Below are 22,295 nucleotides of genomic sequence, written 5' to 3' on the forward strand. Positions count from 1 at the left end.
TCTTTCGTATTGTCTTTATTTTTACCATTGAGTGTGGAGTTACTGCTTCAAGTTGAACTGTTACTGTGTGTGTTCTATGCTTCGACTTCAATATTTTTCTGAGAATCTGTTAAGGGTCTCTGCGGACATTATTGACTTTCTCACTGCACGTGAAAGCAGCACCAAATTATAGAGCCTTCTGCCTTTCTAACCTTCTATGAACCCCGCTGCTGTTTTTGGAGCATGTGATGTAACAGGATAGCTAATGTCAAGGTGTTTGAATGAGTGTGTGACAGATGTTGATGATTATGAATGCATCTTCCTCTTTGATAAACCTTTAAACTCCAGCTGGTGGCCCATATGCCAGAAGCAGGTTTACCACGAGGAGCTCTTATTTCTACACATCGTATGTTGTCTTTTAAACATTTAAAGGTGAGGGTAGGATTACACCGCCCTTATTCACTGATCATCCTGAGCTTGGGTTTCTGCTGCATGTGTTTTCTAATCTTCTGTTTCTCCTTCCATCTCTCTGGCCCTTGCCCATGCTTGCAGAGCTAGTTTCCTGCAATCTTCAATAATGCGCACCCTCTGAAGGCCTGAGGTTTGCCTCAATACCACCCGCACTCCTTTTAATCCATCGTTTGCTAACCACTAACTCGTTATGACTGCTCACATCACAAACATCTGCAAGTGAATGGTATGCTGATTTACAACTACTGGAAGTGTGAATCTCAATCAGATGTAGATAAAAAGTTTTATTTGTATAAAAAGTATTGTCAATGTCCAAAATATTCAGTCTAGTTTCTACAATTAAAGTGAAAGTAGTGTTGCAGATTAATTCATTTCAAATGGAACATAAAGCATGAACTTTTTTTTTTATGTATCGCAGGGACCCGACTGGCACTCTAGCAGGGACTTCCTGAATCGGTGAGTGTCACTGTGCCCCCTTTTTTTTTATTTCATTTTTTTTAATTAATGCAATGTTCAGCTCGTAAATCATAATGGGGGGAGGCGGGCAAGCCTAATTTTCCTACATTAGACTGGGCGGTAGCCTGTGGAATTGTTTCAAAATGAAACCGGATGATCAGTGGGTGGGCTGCTTTTACCACGTGGGTTTTTCAAACGGGCATATGGCGAGAACTGTAGGGTGGCAGATCAGGGGTGGAATCATTTGAGGTGTTTAAATTATAGCACATAAAGTAAGGGGATTAAAAGCTAAAAGTTGTTTAATGAACAATTAAGCGTTGTGCATCAACGGCTGGCTCTTAAAAGTGAAATATCAAAGAAAGTAATATTATAGAATTTGGTCCTCAAGCTCATATAGAGCCGGAGAGACTTGTTTCCGGATTTGTAGATTTACGTCTCAGACCAGTCCATTTTACTTCACATTTTAACAAAGTTTCTAAACAATAGCTTACTATTCCGTCATGTATTTAATCAAAAATCTAAATTACGGCTGAATAATAATGATCAGTGTTTATTTGAACAAGTATGTGAACATAAATGATTATATAATAGAGAAAAGGACAAAAAAAAAAAGGATTATTAGGCAAGTGTACGTACAATGGGATCAAATTTATCAACTGCTGTTAAATTAGCAACATTTAGGCAGCTAACATAGCACTTCCTGTTAGCGCCCTTGAAACCACTTCCGGTGCACAATTTAGCAGACTGACGTTGACTTTATGATTCTACACAGCAACAAAGACGCTGAAAGTTCAGATAAAATAGTCGTAACAAAATATTGTGGTGAAAACAGACTATGGCTAATCCTAGCAATGTGTTTGCGCGCATCTGAATTAGCTTGACACAACTTACTGGCTAATAATGAACACCGCCAATTACTCACCGTCACACGTCTGACTGCGTCACACACATGCCATTGCCCTTAAATAATAGAGATTCACATATTTATTTTAAAGAATACATCACATTGTGGCTTTTTTGTACAGCATTTGTAGTTTTTGCGCTTTACAACGCCCCATTAGAGAATGGCTATTCCCACCATGCTTTGCACTTGGGACTGACTTTAATGTGTTATTTTGTACAGGCAGGGTCTATATGGTTACAGTAATGTTGTTTCTAGTTGTGTATTAAATTTTTGCTACTTTTGGTATTAAATTCTTGTGACACCCTTGCGAAGGAAGGTAGTGCAGTCAGTGCTATGCATATTATAATGGCCTTCCCTTGACACACTGTACAAAGTGGAAATTTAGGTGTAATTTTGCGGTGATAACAGAGCTAGGGCAACCATAGGCACTTTGTTTGCTGATTTCAAAACTGACCAACAATGCTTAGGAATTTGCTTCACGGGCTGGAATAGTCAGCCATAAAGCAGCATGGCCCGTCGAGAATTCTCTCGGTGCTCCAGATTAGCCAATCCGAACCTGGACCCGGACCCTACTATATATTTTTGCATGCGTATATGAATGTTTGTCCAAAGTCACTAATGTAATAAACCTGAGTTTTCCCCACCAAACTCAACATCCCTTTATGGGGCCTTGCTTTGTGCACTGGGGCACAGTGATATGAACAAAGGTTAAAAAGCATCCTTCTGCCTCAGATGACGACATCTGAGGCTCGCTCTTTCCTCTACATTTCGTCATCCGTGACACCCGTGTCTCGTCTGCTCTCGGTTACAGAGCCCGATGAAGCGCGACTCCCCACATTAACGCCATGATCGATGGTTCAAGGCACCCACCCCACCTACATGCTTCTATTCTAGGTTGCAAAAACATCACAGCCAATTTGTCGCCCGCTCAATCACATCACATGACTCATATTTACAATAAATAGACGGATGTGATGCTAATCGGTGGACTCATTAATGTGGGAGTGGGGTGGCGTTTAGGAATACACTACAAGGTATTGGTTAATGCCAGAGGATATGATTGACGCAGAAATTAATCAGCTGTCACCATCATTTTAGTATGGAAATGGAAAAAAACAAATGCATTTTCCACATGACAGCACGTTTAATGCCACGCTGCACTGGTTTCATTCTGATGTCACCTGTTAAAAGCATCGAATGGGTTTGGCTCTATAAAGGGCAAAAAGCAGACAAACAAATCTTCAGAGATTAATTCTGTACGGCCAAACGGTAATATCAAAATAAAAAACATTTAACATGAACCCCAAAATCTCATGTATGAAAATGATATGAATGACAAATGACATTTTTGCTACTATTCAGTTAATGGATGGAAATTTCAGTTAGTTATCACTTTTAAAAAAAAATGGAAAGTCAACACAAAAATAGTCTTTACTAATGTTCTTTGCGCGTTCACTAGTCTAAACACGGCACTCTATTGCACAATATTGCATTTGTGGAGTATGGATGACCATAAACAGAAAAATAAGCCCATTCTTACACTTACTGTCGACTATAAGATGACATCACAGTTTGTAAGTGCTCAGGTAACAACTAATCACAGCTCAGCTTCAGATGAGGTGAGCCGTGATTGGTCGTTACCTGAGCCCTGAGCAACTGTGATGTTACTTTCACTCGACAGCAAGTGGCAAAATGGCCGCTCCCTGAGATGGATAAAAATAGGTGGATTGTGCTGCTTAATTCATATTCCACAAACATAAACAGAATTCCATGTTTAGACATAGAGCACATAGAGCAGATTATTGTAAATATTTTCTTGGGGGGGTTGACTTCCCCTTGTTTTAATAAGCACTCATTTTTATTTTATTTTGGTAACAAAAATATTTTTTTTTTATTGTATTGTATTTTTTATAATATTCAATTTTAGTTTCACTTTTTTTTCTCGTTAGTTTTCGTTAACTATAGTAACCTTGATGGAAAGAGGGAACAGGGGTAAAGGAACTGAACGCAGCGAAATAAGATGACATTTTTTTGTTGCCTTAAATTGCAGGGTGAGGCCCGTCTGGGGTGCACTGAGTATTTTCAGCTTTGGGAAGCCATGTTGCTGGGGCAGTTTTGCCAAATGCATTATCAAAACCACTGGCACCAACCTAGCACATTAAATGTTTTCCATGGAATCTGTCATCTGAATCGGTCCATAACAGTTTGAAACAGATCAAGTGGTTAAGAGAAAATCACAATCTGTTTGCGTGAGATGTATATACATTATCGTACTAAAGTATGACATTTTCTCCGATGTCCTGTTAACTTTAAATTCTTCTCCTTGCTCTTGCAGGTATAATCAACCAAATATACGATCCTGGTCTTTCTCTCAAGCTGTAAGTACACTGCCTCTGTTAAATGAACACAAAGTAGTGCATTTGCTTGTGCAGTAATTGTGGGTCATCTGTGAAAATAATGGGTTTCAAGGAAGACCCCTGATGGGCCTGATGATGTGTAGTAGCACACACGTGGGCAAAATTGTTTGTGTTATTGAAATGAAAATTGATGAACTTATGAAAAAATCAGATTTTATTTTGGAATTGTGGTTCGGCAGAAAAGTGACCGATCACGGCTCTCTCTTTTCTGGGTTTGGTTATGTGACCTTAGGCACCGTGATGTCATTTTCAGCACTTCAATCAGTACTTTTCAAAAACATTATGGTTTCGGCCCAACGCCAGCAAAGTCAATTTACCTCTAAATTTGCTTCCAGCACTCCAAAAATGTAAAGTATGCATGCGTGCTTACTTGTGTGTAGTCCACTTGAGCGCATGCAGATGCAGTATTTGTGGCACAAGACCCCTCGTGGCGGCCAAAGCGAGCAGACTAGATTGTGATATCATGACCAAGCTTGCACCCCTCCCCCATTTACACAACCTCTTGCTCAAGAAGAATAGCCTCTCTGTTAGCCCTCTCTCTCACACACTCGGTTTCGGGTCAGGAAGGGTGTGGAGTGGTGTTGGGGGCGTGGGGTACATTAGATAAGTGCCGTAACACTTCCCAGCATGAATCGGGATGGAAGATTAAGCGCTACAATGGTGTGACCAATCAGAATTCTCGGGAATCCCGAAAGCCTGACAAAACTCAGCTGCACACAAAAGCTGCTTATAAATCACGATTAGGTTGTGTGGTGACATTTTAAAAAAAAATGGACCGGAATGTGAATTATATTGAAATGGAACGCTCGATTAGGACACACAATTAAATAGATAGTAAGGGTGAGAAACACTGGCATTATTAACAGGCAGAGGGACTGAGAGGAAGCAAAAGCATGTTTTTTTTCCTGAGTCAATTTGAATCAAGCTCCATTTCACAAGAGGCCTATTGAAGTTAAAATGAAGTCTAATACTGTTACTGTTTTGTTTACTTTCACCCCATCAAAGACATAACTTGGATCATGGGTGCCTACAAAGCAACAACTGTTTGGTGAAGTTAGCCAATGAGTGGATACTAAAACACGTTATTAGCTTTATGAACTCATAAAGACAAAAAATTAAATATGGTTTTACAGTACATAACTTCCTGTGTGTTCTTTTTGGAGTTTCATGTGCATTTTTATTTTTAAAGTACAGCAATACAAATGCAGTCAAATAAATTTAAACTGCAGATAATGTATGTTTAACATAGATGTGAGGCGATTTGCTAAACCTAAATACAAGTTTTACTTTGAAATTTCTTTCATTATTTTGACATTTCCGCCACGTTTCGTATGACTTCCTCTTTATGTGTAAAGCTTTTTACCCTGCAGCGACAACCAGTGGCAAACTATCGGGGCCTTCTTTGAGAAATGCAGTGTTGTCCAAAACTGGAGTACACGTTTATTTGTATTTCATTGTATTTCATTGTATTTCATTGTATTTCATTGTATTTCATTGTATTGTACGAACTCTCTCTGATTCACCTAATTCTACTCCAAGTTAACCAAGGCCCGGCAAACCAGTAGAATTGACGAGGATTTTATTCAGTCGCCTGACCTGACAAGGCCTTTTTTTTTTTTTAGCTTTCAGTTGTTCGACATGCTCGCCAAAGTTTGGTCGAACTTTGAGCACAGTTTTCGGGCTGCGATGCATTCGTTGACAATGTGGTGGCAGGTATGGTATGTTTAGTAGTTTATTAACAATTGCCCACTGCTTTTGACAAGTGGGATTACAAGGGCAACGTGTGAAATTACGTCAATTATTGTTTCGATAAACTCATCAGAAACCTATACTAACGGCTAATTATTGTGATGGTATTTTTTTTACAACCTCTAAAAGACGTAAATTTTGTACCTTTTGAGCTAGTAATGATTTTGTATCCTCCCAAAACCCATTTGTTTTGTTTTGGTCTTAGTAGCCAGTTAGCATGAAAACGAAGAACGTTGTTTACTTTCGATAATTGAAATATCTACTCCTGCAGAGGGAAATTGTGTTTGTTAAAACTTTATTTCAAAATCCACGAGTACAGTAAATTAGTTTCCATATTTGCCGTAAAATCAGCAGTGTTTGCCGATGAGCTGAGCTCAGTGACAGCTGGCTTTACTAGTCTGTGGGGGAAAAAATATAATGAGTGAACAAACAAACATACTTGTGTTTTGTTTCTGTAGAGTTGAGTGAGTTTTTGATGTTGTAGTGATCGCCCACTGGCGGCTCAACTAGCTCATGACATCCGGAAAGGATGCAGCAACTGCTGCTGCTCTTGTGCAACATCCACTCAAGTTCGCTTTAGTCACTGTGCTTTAAAGCAGTAAGACTACAGAGGATACTGATACTTGAATTATGAAGCATTTTTAACAGGTATGAGTCGTGTTGTTGTGACTTTTTTGCCATCATTGTAAGTGTATTTTTGATATTTTATTTAAAAAAACAAAACAAACATGTAACGTGTAATGATAATAATACTATGGGATGTTGTCAATCTATATCAGGGGTGTTGATAGTTTTTTTTTGTTTTCTTTTTTTAGGCTTAATGTGTTGACGGAAGAACGTCGGGCTTTCTTTTTTTCCTTTTTCTTAGAGGATCTTGTGATCTATGTTGTATTCCCTTGGCAGCTTTAAAATAAGGAACTCAAGTTTGCTGAGGAAGTGAGTCAAATGGGTGCTTTGATTTCTCAATATGTCATCGGTCACTGACGTGGATCGATTGAGGAATACTAAATGCTTTGCATCTGACGTTATCTAATGCAGTGATCACTAGCAGTTGGCAGTGTAGTATTGAAACAAGGTGTGAGGATACTGAGGAGCGTTGAGGTGCCTTGTGCGTCACAAACTGCTGACAGTGCAACTTGAAAGCTGTGAGTTGAGTCGAGTGCTACTTCTGAGCCTTTTTGTTTTTCCTCAAATGTCTTTGTTTGTTTAGTCGGTAATGGTTGGTAACATGACTGTTGGTTTATGTGTCTTTTTTTATGAAATTCACTAATTATAATCAGTGATAGTAAAGACATTTATCACTCTGTTGTATATATTTGTTTTTGTCTGTATGCATAAACAGATACAAAAGCTCACATTTTCATCCGCTTGTTATTGTAAATGATTTAATGTTGTAATCCACATGGCAACATTCTCTTTCTGTATGCTGTGCTGTTTGTTTATGGAGTCGTCTGACATTTTTGTATGCTTTGGAGGACGTCTATGTTTTGTGAATGCTCGTTTTTATTACAGTACTTTCAACTATATTTTCATTTAGTGCTATAGCTATTAGATAACTATAACTGCCTATTAATCAGAAAGTTGGTGATATATTGTGTACTTTTTGTCTTGTTGACCAGGCGGCCTTCCCCATATCTGTGTCACCCTCAATGGCTGCTGATGATTACAACCCTGTAAGTCAAATTTATTTATTTGTTGGGTATTTGCATTTCTGTGAGTGTAAGTGTTGTCTTAATTGGCAAATTTATCTGGACCCGGATGGCTTAAGCTATTTTATTGATCACCAAGCAGGCCCACAGTTTTGAGGCAAAGGATTAATTTGACACATGCTGACAGCCTGACAACGTAACAGTTATTTATATGTATTTGTTGAAATTATGAGAGAATATTCGAAATTTTAGTAAGTTTTCGACCTGAAGAGAAACTTAATATTATGTCCAAAAGGTTCTAGGGATTTTTGGGGTGTAACTTTCTGTCTACAATTAATCACATGCAATTCTGGGTTAGGAAAAAAGTAATTTAAAAATATTTTTTTCGTCACAATTTTTTTTCTTTTCTTTCATTTTGCTGTGTGTTAGTTTCTGAATATTTTTTGATGAAGCCAACATGACATATCTTCAGCTCCGGTTGAGAATTAGTTCATTTAACTTTACAAAAATTGTTTAGCTAATGCTCTACGTCCTCTAAAATGTCCTATTTGGTAGTGAATGCTTTATTTGTAAGTAGAGCCGAAGCACAGTAGAGGATCCTCATTTTACGTGCGTGTGCGCGTGCGTGTCTGACAGAGAAAAGTAGAGGGGGAGAGAGTGTGCATGTGACAATTGCAGTGTGAAAGAGGATGTTCCAGACAGCGTCTTCTTTTGAGCTGCTGGCTCTTGGTTAGCATGCTCTTAAATTCACTGACCGTCATATCACCTTGTGTCCCTTCTGTTTTTCGCTCCAAAAGGTCTCCCTGCGGCACAAGTCCAAGAAGAAGAGCCGAGGAGGTAATTCGTCACCTTGTAGTTGAGATGGGTTTGTCTTACCGGGCCCCTCAACTGTTAATTCACAGCCTCTTGACAAGGCTTACTTTAATTTTGAGTACAACATTAATTTTTAGCTCATTATTATACTGTATCTACAGTAGATTCATATCTGAAAAAGGTAGGCTGATGTTACCAGGTTTTAAACAAATATCTGTAGGCGTCATTTTGCAAGCTATTTTTAGGTCACTGGAAACATTTGAGCTTTCACACAAGGTAGGACTTCTCAAAGTGTGCTTGCGTCTCATTGTGGCTTCTGCATGCGTGCGTGTTTGTGCACAGGCAATGGTGCGATGAGCAGGCGGCGGGTGTCAGTCAAAGAGCTGGGTCAGCCAGACCACCAGGGTTGGTTGTACAAGAAGAAAGAGAGCAAAGGCTTCCTAGGTATCAAATGGAAGAAGTTCTGGTTTGTCCTGAAGAAGACGGCATTATATTGGTACACAAACCCACTGGTGAGAACACTGTTAACGTTTCCTTTCTTACTCAATGTTGATGAGCGATTCACACACATTGACAAATGTTGAACTGCACAGACTATTTCAAGAACTTTTCATCTCTTCCTCTTGATGTAGCTCACTATGTGTTTTCAGTTTTCATAAGTACAACATACTATATACAAAGATAATATTGTAATGTTTTATTTACAAACTATTAAAAAAAAAAAAAGGGCTGCTGCACCAAGTCGTAGTTTTCATGCAAGCACAGCTGCCTCCTCATCAGCGTGTCTTAAAAGTAACTACCATGCAGCATCGTTGCGGTACCTGACGCAGACTGTGCTGGGCCAGATGAAAACGCCTGCGTGTTTGGTTTAGCCTCAGAAATGTCACAGAAACACAGCGGGAGGAAATAGAAGAAGTAGCAGACTGTAGGTGGCTTTCTCAGGAAGTGGCTTGAATTCATTTGTTCATCGTGTTTCCACGCTCACTGTTGTTCAACATTTGTGTTGCAGGCGGAGAAAGCCGAGGGCTACATTGACCTCACCAACTTCATGATCGACCGAGCCATTGAGTGCAAGAAGAAATAGTAAGCATGCATGCAGTTAGAATATGTGTATATAAAGAGGGTCCTCTCATTTTTGCATGTCAACTTGATGGGAATCGACTTTCTGTTTCACGTTTCTCCAGTGCATTCAAAGCCTGCCACCCACAAGTTATGATGTTTTATTTTGCTGCTGAGAACCATGAAGAAATGAACTTGTAAGTAACAGCAAGTGCAACGGTGTACCTACTGCACTGAAAAAGAGACTGCAAATGAAATGAAATGTTCAAATCCTGCTGAATGATTTGTGTGTGCACGTGTTCCAGGTGGTTGAACAAGCTTGGCCTTGCCTCCATTCATTATGAGCCCACGGAACAAGACACAGCAGCTGGTGAGCCCCTGGAGAAAACTAGCTTTAGTGTGACTGTATGAGAACAATTGAAAAGTTTGGAACGTGTCGCCGATGAGGTCAATAATCACTTTTTGCTCAAATAATAAAAGTGTAGGCATGACTGACCATAAAGCACAAATCTGTAGCTCTAAAATAGTCGTGTGTGTATATCAGTATGCACATTTATTTCTACATTTTGTCTAGTGTTTTCTAATATAACAGTATAGCAAATAATTACACTTGGAACACAATTTTTGTTGTTAGATCTAACAGGTGTTAACTCATTTTTGGGTGAGGAATCCCAAACTGATCTCAGTTTTTTTCCCATCACATCAAGTTTTTGAGCCCTGTTTACTTAAAACAAATATTAAATAAATGTGTATGTATGTAAAGAGAACTCATAATTGTTAAAAGCTTTGAAAACTAAACCGCATAAAACGAAATAGAACTTACAGCGGTATGCCCATGGTTACAAGGTTAAAAGAAAAGCCATCACTTATCCTAGCTACTATGCTAACTTTCTGTTTGCAGATATTGCCTAGTACTGCACAAAGAAGTTGAAACAGCTGTAGATGTCCAATCTTAATCAGCTCTTCTTACTACAGTCTTACGACAGCTGCTCACTTTTAGTTTTGATTAGCATAAAAAGCTGACTTATTTATTGATTAGGATATTAAATGATAGATGTTCCAGAAACGGAAAGAGGCTGTATCACAGTAGAGCACTCTATTATGCTGGAGTGGATGCTGTCTTCATACCACATGGTCTAATCATTTAATTTTATGTGCACACACTTGTGAGTTTGGAAGTGACACTGTGCATGTGTGCTTTTAGAGTGTTACAGTGAGGCTAGTGACCACGAAGAAGCAGAAACCACAGACATACCTCCACCACCATACTGTGAACAGACCCTGCGGGACTCCGTGGCTCCGTCTGGCCCTCCTGGTAGCACACATCAGGTCAGTGCCATGGCTTCTGCGAGTGTTTACCTGTACTTTATAGCAAAACTGTAGTCAATCCTTAAAGGGGAAGTCAACCTTAAACTTTACTTGACAAAAATATGTAATATGTGACCTTACTATAGTCTAAACATGACATTCGTGTACATTACATTTGTGGAATATGAGTTATGCAGCAAAATCCAGCCGTTTTTATCCATCTCACGGGGCGGCCATTTTGCCACTTGCTGTCGACTGAAGATGACATCACATTTGCTCAGGTCTCACCTGTTTTATGAAGCTGAGCTGTGATTGGTTGTAACTTGTTACTTGAGACATAAGCAACTGATGTCATTTTCACTAGACAGCAAGTGGCAAAATGGCCGCCTTCTGATATTGATAAAAACTTCTGCATTTTGCTGCTCAACTCATATTCCACTCACACAATATTAACCAGAATACCGTATTTAGACAAGTGGGGGTGCATATAACATATTATTGTCAAGATTTTTTGGGGGGTTGACTCCCCTTTAAAAATAAATACGATAAATAAAATAAATAAATAGATAGAATCACTGATTTACACTGCATTTCATACAAAAAGCGTTTACACTTTATTGGTATGTTTTGAATAATTATTCATTCATATTTTTCACTATGATAATAAAGGATACCAGCAAATCAGGTTACCATATTACACACAAGTATTTTTTGAAAGGGTGATTTGTAGGGGTGGGAATCTTTGAATGTCTCACGATTCGATTCCAATTTTTGGGTCTGCGATTCGATTCAGTCGATTTTCGATTAAGAATGATTTTTGATTCAAAATGATTTAATTGACAATGATTTTTGCTTCAATCTATAAATGTGCAAGGAATTGTAATGATCTACTCAAGTCTGACTCGCTAATGCTAATTAGCGCGCTACTCGCGGCACTTTTATCACTCAAAAGAATGGCTCCACGCTGAAAAAAAACCAACTTTTATGGAATAACTTGATCGTGACTTTTTCCTTCTACTCTCTAATGTGGCAAAACTTGAAAGTGTATTAGACCGCGTGGAACCACACTGCCCCTCAGTGGCCAAACCGGGCACAACATGAACAGCGCTCCAAATAAAGGCACACACAGACAAAGGCAAGACAGTATAAAATAATTTAAATAAAATCGATTTTGGGACATTTAAAATCTATTCTGAATCGTACTAAATGAGAATCGATTTTTTTGGGGGGCACACCCCTAGTGGTTTGGGGACGGGGGCACTTTATACACGGATGTGTGCTATTGACAGGATATTATAGTAATCTTGGTCTCACAGGGCACTCTTCCTCCACCGTACTCCTCGGCGGCCCACGGCGAAGCAAACGGCTCGCATTCCTCGCCCCTCAGTACGATGACATCGCAGAGCTCGTCCGCCTCGTCTCTCTCCAAACAGCGTCAGTCCTGGCTGGACCTGGTCGCGCAGGTGTCTCCTGCTCCCGCAGGCGAAGCGCCAGCGGTGTGCTCTGTCCAGGTGCACTTGCCAGAGGAGGAGGAGGAGGAAGCACCCGAGTCGGCTGAAACGGGGGCCAATGAGGAAGGGGCGGCAAAGACGGATGCGTCAAGTGTTGTGGACAAAGGTGAGTTTTTTTCCCCTTTTTATAATATTAATTAATTGGCTAGTCCTATTGCCAGCCTCAGCACACATTTGGAGGTCTTTTCCTCTTGAAGTACCTCACTATTTATATCATTTGTATTTTATTTCAATGTGTTCTTGCTGTCATGGTGATTTAACGAGTGTTCTGAGATGACATTCCAGCGTACTCAATGAAAATCACGATGTCGTGTGACGAATGTTGCTGCAGGCGATCAATGTAATAGCGCTGATGAAATGGAGAAGCTGTACATCCACCTGAAGGAAGCCAGCCTGTCGCCAATAGGAGACCGCAAACCATCCACCAAACGTGAATTCCGGGCCTCCTTCGTAAAACGCTGCAAAAACCACACTGTCAACGATAAACTGCATCTTGTCAGGACACTCAACAGCACATTAAAGGTAGGTCGTTTCCTATAGTGTTTCCCCCATTTTCTTAGTTACAGACTTTTTAAGGTATTTTTTTTGGTATGGTCTTTCAATATCATGATTTTTATTTGTGTAATCTTTCAATATCATGAATTTTTGCCTGTATGTAATGTATCCCCTGCGATTAACTGGTGTTCAAGTATGCTAAATTTTAAAACAATTTGTTGTGTAACTGTGGAAAAAAAAGTGTAATAATTTCATAGTTTTCCCAATCTTCTTTGGTCCCTTTTCCATCCCAGTCAAAACAGACCGACCTACAGGCACTCGAGCAGGTGCTGGCGGATCCTGATCTAACCTCAGTCAGGTTCAGAGAATGGAAGGAAGCCAATGGGCCTTTGGTGCAAGAGATCTGTGTAGCAAATGACCAGCAGGTGGCGTCAGAGGCCTCCCAAGATAGCGCATTGGCCATTGCTGCTCCTGTGGCTGAAACCAGTTTATAAATGGTCCTTGTGTCTTCTGCTACTGACTTTGGTCACACGCACACACGCACACACGCACGCACGCACACACACACACACACACACACACACACACACTGCTGTTGAATTTTCGAATGGGACTTCTGTGGACTTTTAAGATCTTCCCAACTAGAAAATGGATCTTCAATGAAAACTGTTTTTTATATTCCTAATTGGAATCTGTGCAGCCATTTTGTAACGAGCAGGTCACATTACAATGTGAAATGCATCCTAGTATTATTTTAGTATTTGATTTTGTAAAATTAGCGACTGTTGCAGGTGATTGCTTTTACTTTGAAGTTTGTGTTTCTGAAAGATGTGTATGTGTGTATGTATGTATGTATGTGCATCGCTTTTACATGGAAACCATGGTTTTGTTGTATGTTTGATATATTTAGATGGCGTCAGTAGTGGATATGTTTTTATTTTATTTTAACTGCTTTCAGCCTCTTATTGGTGCCATGCACCGTCAATGCCTGTTACACTTTTTAAACAAACTGAGAAAAATCTCTTCAGAACTACAGTCTCCACAGTCAGAGTAAATGTCATAAATCAGGAGAGTTTTCATATTTGAAAAATTTCTAGATGATATAAAACGGAACATTTTGTTCTACGGTATCATTTAGCAAGCGATTTGTACTTGTCAGTGTATTGACTCGTTTTCACTGCTGTAAATTAAACCAAACTAAGCAATTAAAACGTGTATACAGTATTTTAATCCCCATGAAGGCACTGGCAGTGGGAAACATCTATTCTGCAAAGAATATTTATCACTCTCAAAATAATATTGTAAAACAGGTCAAAATCCAAGTTGCAATTAAAAATAAAAAAACGGGAAAAAAATCAGGTTTGTTTACATTGACTGGGAATACCCCAGCCTTGTCAGCTGTTTGGACTCCTAAAATTGTGACATTGATCGTGACTGTACAAAATGTGGCGTATTTCAATGTGTGTTATAAAACTCCCTACGTTGGTGATCTTATTTGTATTCAGGCTAATAAAACACGACTGTAAAAAGCGAATTATTTTCTCCATTATTGTGAATGAGCCATACAGAAACGGAGGCGCAACTTGTAGTTACGTCAATGCGACGCTAGGGGTCGCGTGCGTGTGTACTGTAGTTGTCCTGCACTCCAGTGCTTGTGCGCAGCGCCATATTCCATCATTCTGGCCAGACATCGGGCATGCATGTCTCAAATCTGTTATCAATGACTAGATAGTTGCTGAGAGCCCGAACACCAACACGTCATCATGGAGGCCGTGAAAGCCTTCAACAACGAGGTTTGTTTCAAATGCTTACAGTAGATAGCAACACGACGAGGAAAGCTGAATCCCCTTCTGGTCGGCGACGTTAAAAGCTAGTTAGCCCAAGCTAACGTAAACTAACGTTAGCGGGGCTGTCTCGCAAGGCCGCGTTAACTGTGCATAAAAATGTAGCTTTGGTGGCTATTTACGGAAGCACCAGTCCTGTTATTGTGACTGTAGGTTCTTAAAAAAATCGACGTGACTACATTGTAACTACAAATGTGTGCAGTGTGAAATGAGAACGGTCGCGCTGCACCGCCCGCTGCTAACGGTAGCATTAGCACGCTACAAGTTAGCTAACCCGTCTGAGTTGCGCCATAACTTGGAGGGTTAGCTTAAGCATCACTGACATTGGAAACAAGGACCGTGACAATGTTACTCTTGTTGCTCTACCAGTTAATCGTTAGCACGTAGTAGCAATTTAAAAAATCATATTTTTGCCATTAATCTCTTTTAATGGTCACGGTGTAGCCGCCAAAAACATGGACGTGATCAGTGTACATTCGCATCTCTCGAGTCTCACCTAATGCCTCATTTTTTGTGACTTGACACAAAATGCACTTAGACCAAATGGGGTACAAAAAGGATTGAATGTTAATAAAAGTTAAATACAAGAAGTAGATTAGTAGTTATGCATGTGTGTAATTAATGTCATCTTTATCAGGCAGGCAATTTAAGGACTATTCCACTGATAAATGTCTTTTTTCCTGAGACAATATTAATAAAGTTCTTATGTTTGAAAACCAGCGAAAATGTATGTGTCAATAATTATGGAGGGCAGTGTATGAGCCATCATGCCATTTAGAATTAATTAGTAAAATTAAGGGACCTAGTCATGTGGATCCAAAATACGTCTGCACTGTGCAGATGGACCGATTAACATCAAATTTGGCAGTGGCATTGACAAATTATATATAAAGAAGCACTTACTCACCTAGAGGTTTATGAGGGTGGGGGGTTTCAACTATGGATTCTGGAAATCTTGTCTAATGCATGTTGTTTGTTCTTTTGAGAAATTTCAAAGTCGTGAATAAAGAAAGGCCACGACGTGTTTTGGGGGTTGTTAGTCTGGCTAGCCAGGCCTGCAAAGTGCAAGGGATGAATACAATTTGAAGATGTGGAGAGAATTGTTTGACATGAATGACATTTCCGTTATCTGTCTCCTGTGTTTGTGCAGCTGTACTCGTTGACTGAGTACAAGCCACCCATCTCGAAGGCCAAGATGACCCAAATCACCAAGTCAGGCATCAAGGCCATCAAAGTAAGTATGAGACATTAGGTGCGACATTTTGAATAAAGATTTCAAATGGCGTTAACGCCAGGTTGTAATTCTTATTTATGGGCCTGCTGCAGAGCAAGCAGTGCTGCTCAGCAGACAGTAGCAATTACATCATCTTTGTTTTCATTATTCGGCATTTGTTTCCCTCCCCTCAGACAAAATGCGACCCACACCAATTAACACTTAACCACAAACGAGGTATCAAAAATGTACCTGTGCTCTGATCTGAACATAAAAAAAATCTTTGTTACCATGTAGGCCTGCAGCTATTGAATATTTTGGTATTCAAATATCCTACTGAAAATTCTATCTGATAAGAGTCTTCGGATAACAGAAAAAAATGTTTTGTAATTTTCGATTATTATTATTTTTTATTTAATTATGATCACACAAGAGTAGATGACACATTTCACTTAATGAATGACTTCTTGGTTTTCATTTTTAGATCATCAACACGTTCAACATGTTTTCCTAAATTTAAACTGTGCATACCAGCAAACTGTACTTTCTTCTCTAGAAACATTAGCGAGTGAGATTTTGGGCTGAGAGACAAAGTGGCGTCGGAACCACATAGCGACTTTGCCGGCTAAAAAAGCACATTTGAGTAAGCTTGGTTTATTTAAAAAAAAAAAACAACGATAAGTAAGAATTGTAACTGTGTCAGGCTGTCAGAATCAAAGTGTATAGAGTAGGAATGCACGATAATGGTATTTTCAACCGGTACCGATAAACCAATAATTTAGAATGAATGTGTCGATAACCAATAAGTAAGTTGATAATTGTTTGCAAAATTAACTTGAATGCAAATATACTTTCGAGTCCTACTATAAGTACAAATATAAAGGAACATTTTTAACGCACCATGAAGCTGAATTTTATTGATATCTCTGTTTCAAAGACAACCAGTAATTTTGAGTTTGCCAAAACAAAAACAGTCATGTTTTAAAAATTCAACCAAAAACTGAGGGTAAGATTTTGGGGAGACACATTTTGAGCTACAACCACAACAGACCAACGCGGCAAGTCTATTGTTATCGGCGGATTTCTTTATTATCTGGTTTATCTGCTTGACGTCAAATTGGTCGATAATTGCCGATAATTATTGGCCACCGATATTATCGTGCATCCCTAGTATAGAGTCATTTTTGCCTATTAGTCTGCGTTTGAAAAATAAGACGGCTGTTGCCAGTCTACTGGCTGAGCAGCTAGCTGCTAACACTGGGAATAGGCTCATAGTTTTGCTATGTCAGCGTAATTAGTTGTTTGTTAGCATCCTTAATTAGCGCTTGAACATGGTTTCAGGATGACATTGTGTTGATGCTGGTGGCAACAGTTAAGTCATGGCGTGACCACATTCTGCCACAAACAACTTAAAATAAAAGCGTACAAAGGCACTGATGTCCGTGTATTTATGTATTTGGGAAGATTTTATTTTGAAGTTGGCCTTTTCACCACGTTGCGAGGAAAGACAATTCTCAAGTATTATTCCTTTTTTTTTTTTTAACTCAAGATACGGTACTTGAATTACTTTACGACTCGTTTCACTGCTGTTATCATAGTGATGCAGCGGCGCGAGAAAATGCAGCAAAAGCGCTGTAACTCTGTCAGCAGCGTTTTAGCCATCCAAGTCACAAGTGTTGGGGCTCATGTTCATGTAGCTGCAGACGCCACTTTAAATTCTTTCACTTAAATCGATAAGCCATTTTACCACATTGCCCATTCTTTGCGCATCTCTCATAAGGAATCGTTTGAATACGAGAAAGAAGTAAATATCCAATTGTGGATGTGTCTTTTCCTCGCAACTAGCACTAGACACTTCTTTTTTTTATTAAGGACATTCTGAGCTGGCTTCTCATTGACTGACGTGCGCTCTACGTACCCGCTAGGTGCATTTTGGCGATGTGCACGCTTACCCATTTATCCACAGGTACATAAGTACTGTTGTATAACACACTATTTATATGGCCGGTTGAGTTTCGAACTATCAAGCGATAGTGTGTGTGTGCGTGGAAGCCAAAGCGGGTGGATCACTCTTGGATCTCTTGTGCCATGCAGCAGGAAAATCTTTATGATTGAATGTGTCTTATCGTTTGTAATGCACTCAACCTTTGTGCTTCATCTACAAAACGGGAGAGGATCATTAAGAGAGTAGATATTTAGAGTTTGTCCCCCGATTTAAAATACTACTACTAATCTATCCCATTATTATACATAAACAGGACATTACTTCAGATTGGCAGTGCAGAAAATACACTAACATATTACGATTCAGTTACTGATTGGTCCACTGATTGACCACAATTTATAAATAGTCAGAAAAACAAATATATGGTGGCACCCCTAAGTCATCATATATTGGAAAATATTTTGCATTTGTAATTTCTCGATATATTGGAACGCTTTTGTCTCCCAGCCATATAATATATAAATAAAAACATGTTTTTTTTATGCACCCTACTATACAGTTGTATCTTATTTTAATTTTACATCAAGACAGATGATGACGACCAAACATTCCGGATGACATTTGGAACCGCAGCGTGAAAAAGAAATCTTGAAACTGCACCTTTGAACTTTTGAGGACTCCTGCTTAAATATTCGTATTTGCTTAGATATAGGGCTGTCACTAAATAATCTTTTCAGCATTGATCATTCTATCAATTATTCCACCAATTTCTCGGGTAAACCCCCTCACATCGCCCATTATTTTCATTTTCATATAAGACAGGGTCTGATTGTTATGCTCTCGTGCCTCTCGCAGCCATTTCGGCTGCTCCAATAGCCCGCTGGCAGTGGATGTGAGGACTAAATAATATATACAGTATATATATATATTTTTTTTAAGATCCAACTGCAACTGTCATGCTCGCCCGGTCTTTATTTTTTTTGTACACATTCCGCACAATAGTCCCGTCACTTGACTCGATCACGGTTTAGCACTGTGTTGATAAGAGAGGCGCTTCAGAGCTAACTAGGCTAAACCAGTGGTTCTCAACCGCGGTCCTCGAGTACCCCGATCTAGCCTGCTTTTCCACAGCCAACGTAGAGGTCTTTCAAATGATCAGCTAATCAGCAAGCTGTGCATGAAGCCTGATAATGTTGTTGGCTGTGGGAGACCTGGAAAACAGGCTGGATAGGGGTACTCAAGGCCCGTGTTTGAGAACGAGTGGGCTAAACAGTAAGTTAGCCGGAGAAGATTTAACTTGTCCCGAGACATGTTTAACCAGGCACAGGGATGTAGTGAAAAATGCTTTGCCCACATAAAGTAGGGGTGCGACGTGCTGTGACAAGGTTTGTTCAGTGTAAGTTTATATAAAAAGCGCCAAATCATGTTCTGCGCTTTGTGAAAGGAAACGGGTTACTCGCACAAGTGCCATTCGCAAAATGAATACTGTACACTACAGTGTGTAGTCTACAAACACTGTAGCGTGTGTTCAAACTAGCAATAGTAGGATATTACATTAGCTAATGAAAAAGATAAATTAATAAAATACATGTTACATCTGGTTGTATGTGTTAGCCGTGCTCTCTTTAGCAGTAATTAAATCAAGTTTTATTATTTGTTTTTTAGTTAAATAAAACTTAATTTTGTCTCCTTTTTTTCCCTCAAACCTTGGGCGTCTTTTTTTATTTTTGTATATTGTTCCATGAAATTCCTGTTGTTTTAAAATTATTACAGTTTTGAGGCAGGGATGTTTGTGTTGACCAGTTTTTGTGATCGACTTAGCGTGTAGGAGTTGGCCTTCCCACCCGCCCCCCACTTTACTTAGTTGCGTACAGCATATTTGTATTATGAGTGTTTACTAAGAGATATAATAACGGAGGCAGTCGCAGTGTAAGCCTTTCCGCCCAAAAAGTCCAGGCTTGCACCCGCCCTTTACATGACATTCTCATCCAATGTTTTCTGCCTTGTTTGTTCTTAAAGAACTACTGTGCCTGTGTGGTGTTCCATGCCTGATGAATAACACTCGTTTCCCCTTCCCTCAGCAGCTCTCCCAGCTCCCCCAAAAGCACTGGAGGATGGGGTGGAGAGAGTTACAAAGAGATAAGAGAATCCCTAACCAGCTTAGGTAGGAGTATGGGTTGTTTCACAAGGAAGTTGCCTCAGTTGGTTCCATACCTCTTGATTTGTCAGGCAGTGCTCAATCGTGGTGCTTGGGAGACGTTGTGTGTGTGGCCTGGCTGCTGATGCATTTCTTTGGAGTCAAGACTATTGACTAAGAACACTGTTGGGAATGCATTGTGCTCAAAGTGGGAAAGTATTGATTATCAAACATAGACGTTGGTTTGTGGACTGCATACACATTTCTAGCAACTCTGTACACAATAATACATCATGGTGTTCATTCCCTTAAGAGCGCTGTATTTATTTTTACACATTGATTTAATCATTCAAGATAAATACAAGTACATCCAAATTATTATTGTGGCATGTAACGTTTCTTAGTTTGTGCTTTAAACCTTGTTCTTATGGAGGATGGATACAGCAGTGATTGAAGCTTTGAAATACACATGGTGTGGCGGTGTTTACATGTTGTATTTTACCGTTTGGACCTAATGATCCCAAATGACCTGAAAAGAACTGGAGCTTTGTTTGAATTTTGTGACTGCTCTGTAGAAGTTGATATTTTTTGCAGCCAGATATATTTTTGTTGAGCTTAGACTGATTTTTGATTGGTTTAAAGAATTTTATTAATCTAAACTTTGAATATATAAGAAGGCAGTAAGAAAGGTGGCTAATATTTCAACATGAGTAATATTTTGTTGAATACTTTTTATTTGCCTGGTTCATTGTCACCGCAACATGGCAGATGGCACAATGCGCTCTGCTGCATAAATGAAAGAAGAAGAAAAACTCACGTGGTGTTTCTCTTGGTCACTGGATGCAGACTTAAATGCAAAAGCTGACAAGTATTTCATCAAATTGTAAATAACGTAAGAGTGCGGCACCCTTGGGTGTCTTCCACCAGTCCTCGGTTGAGCCTTGTGCCCTTTAGGTCCACTGTACACTGAAATATTGACTTTAATATTCTCTTACAGAGGAAGTCAACCTAGAACATTTCTTGAGAATAATGCTGCATGTTCAGTGCAGCCCCACTAGTTACACATGGCTTTCAGATTAATATTTCGTTTGTGAATGAAGCAGCAAAATCCCCCCTTTTTTTGTCCATCTCACAGGGTGGCCATTTTGCCACTTGCTGTTGACTGTCATCAGAGTTGCTCAGCCAGATAATGACCAATCACGGCCCCCTTGAGATTGGATCAAAACGGGTGGATTTTGTTGCTTAACTCATTTTCCACAAACATAAACTTAAACAGAATGCTGTGTTTAGACAAGTGCGGGCACAAAAAATATTGTAGAGAACATTTTCGGGTTGACTTCCATTTTAAAGGTGCCGTTTAAAAAGGTAATATTAAAGCTTTTTTTATATTATCCATGCTCCACCAATTCCCCAGATGAGTACGAAGAGCCCTGACTGTTTTACTCTGACTGCGTCCATCAGCTTTTATCTTCCCTTTATAGTGCGAATCCTTACACTCCACAGTTTCTTTAGGGAGGGGCGGAGTTTTTCTTACCTCATTTGAAGTCATGTCTTTGTTTGTCAACCGTGTCTGTCGCTTTAAGATCGCGCACGTACTCGCACGCGCACCATGAACGAGCCTGACACAGATACTGCAGTTACGCTTTGGGCCACAAGTGGCAGTCGCGAGTAAAAAAAGTGACAAACTGCACAAAGATCCTCTTTCTTGTTTTTTTCCACACAGTTGTATTGCACACACACAGTACACCAAATGTTATGTTAACCACTTTGCGTATTCAGTTCAGTGTTTTCCCCAGAAAACTTGGTAAGCACGGTGGTCAGGGACGCACTGGAAAAACAAAAAGGGGGGAGGGGGGCAAATAGGCCACAGATCAAAGAAATTAGGACACTTATATACTGTTCCTTGGTCGCATCGGCTCGTCACTGTTTTAGCCCCACGGAAAAAACAAAAATCGGTACAATTAAGAGGGTGAACAAATTTCCTGAAATACTTCAGCAATTCTGCAATAAACTGATCTCAGTCTTTGCACATTTTTTTCTTGCAAATTATTTAATCTATTTACAAAAAAGCAAAGCAAAAACAATCTCGGAGGCTTTTTATAGGTTATTTAATGTTTAGGAAATGTTTTTTTGAACATTTATTGGAGTATGATTTTTTTATTCAATATTAATCTCAATACATCTGTAGTCATTAAGTTAAAAAGAACCCCGACTGTCATGGCAAGTTTGCACTATTTTATTTATTTGGTTGTTACTAGCATATCTATGAGATTGATTTTTCAAAAATCCTTTCCAGTTTAACTCTTTGACTGCCAGACGTTTTCAGAAACGGGTTGTCGCCAGTG

At 39.4% G+C, this 22,295-nt stretch overlaps 2 protein-coding genes across 5 annotated transcripts in view; both read left to right on the forward strand.

The window, feature by feature from the left end:
• The first annotated feature begins 5,389 nt into the window (after nt 1–5,389).
• Nucleotides 5,390–14,345, forward strand: ipcef1 (interaction protein for cytohesin exchange factors 1). 4 transcript variants are annotated; one of them, XM_077550338.1, is made up of 13 exons: nt 5,960–6,624; nt 6,792–6,912; nt 7,015–7,121; nt 7,596–7,649; nt 8,423–8,462; nt 8,781–8,950; nt 9,448–9,521; nt 9,623–9,694; nt 9,803–9,867; nt 10,702–10,826; nt 12,122–12,422; nt 12,648–12,838; nt 13,105–14,345. In XM_077550338.1, the coding sequence occupies exons 4-13, from the start codon at nt 7,626–7,628 to the stop codon at nt 13,303–13,305; spliced, it is 1,263 nt and encodes a 420-aa protein (XP_077406464.1). In that variant the 5' UTR covers nt 5,960–6,624; nt 6,792–6,912; nt 7,015–7,121; nt 7,596–7,625; the 3' UTR covers nt 13,306–14,345. The 4 variants fall into 4 exon arrangements, with proteins under 4 accessions (XP_077406211.1, XP_077406464.1, XP_077406299.1 ...); XM_077550173.1 differs by having other exon boundaries at nt 6,792–7,121; XM_077550085.1 differs by lacking the exons at nt 5,960–6,624; nt 6,792–6,912; nt 7,015–7,121 and adding an exon at nt 5,390–5,940.
• A 103-nt stretch (nt 14,346–14,448) lies between these two features.
• Nucleotides 14,449–22,295, forward strand: part of scaf8 (SR-related CTD-associated factor 8) — a 37,780-nt gene continuing 29,933 nt past the window's right edge. The window contains exons 1-2 of the mRNA XM_077549812.1: nt 14,449–14,604; nt 15,806–15,889. Coding sequence (XP_077405938.1) covers nt 14,575–14,604; nt 15,806–15,889 — 114 coding nt within the window. The 5' untranslated portion in view covers nt 14,449–14,574. The remainder of the gene's footprint in view (nt 14,605–15,805; nt 15,890–22,295) is intronic.

The sequence above is a fragment of the Vanacampus margaritifer genome, chromosome 1, assembly GCF_051991255.1.
Source record: "Vanacampus margaritifer isolate UIUO_Vmar chromosome 1, RoL_Vmar_1.0, whole genome shotgun sequence".
Lineage (NCBI taxonomy): Eukaryota > Metazoa > Chordata > Actinopteri > Syngnathiformes > Syngnathidae > Vanacampus > Vanacampus margaritifer.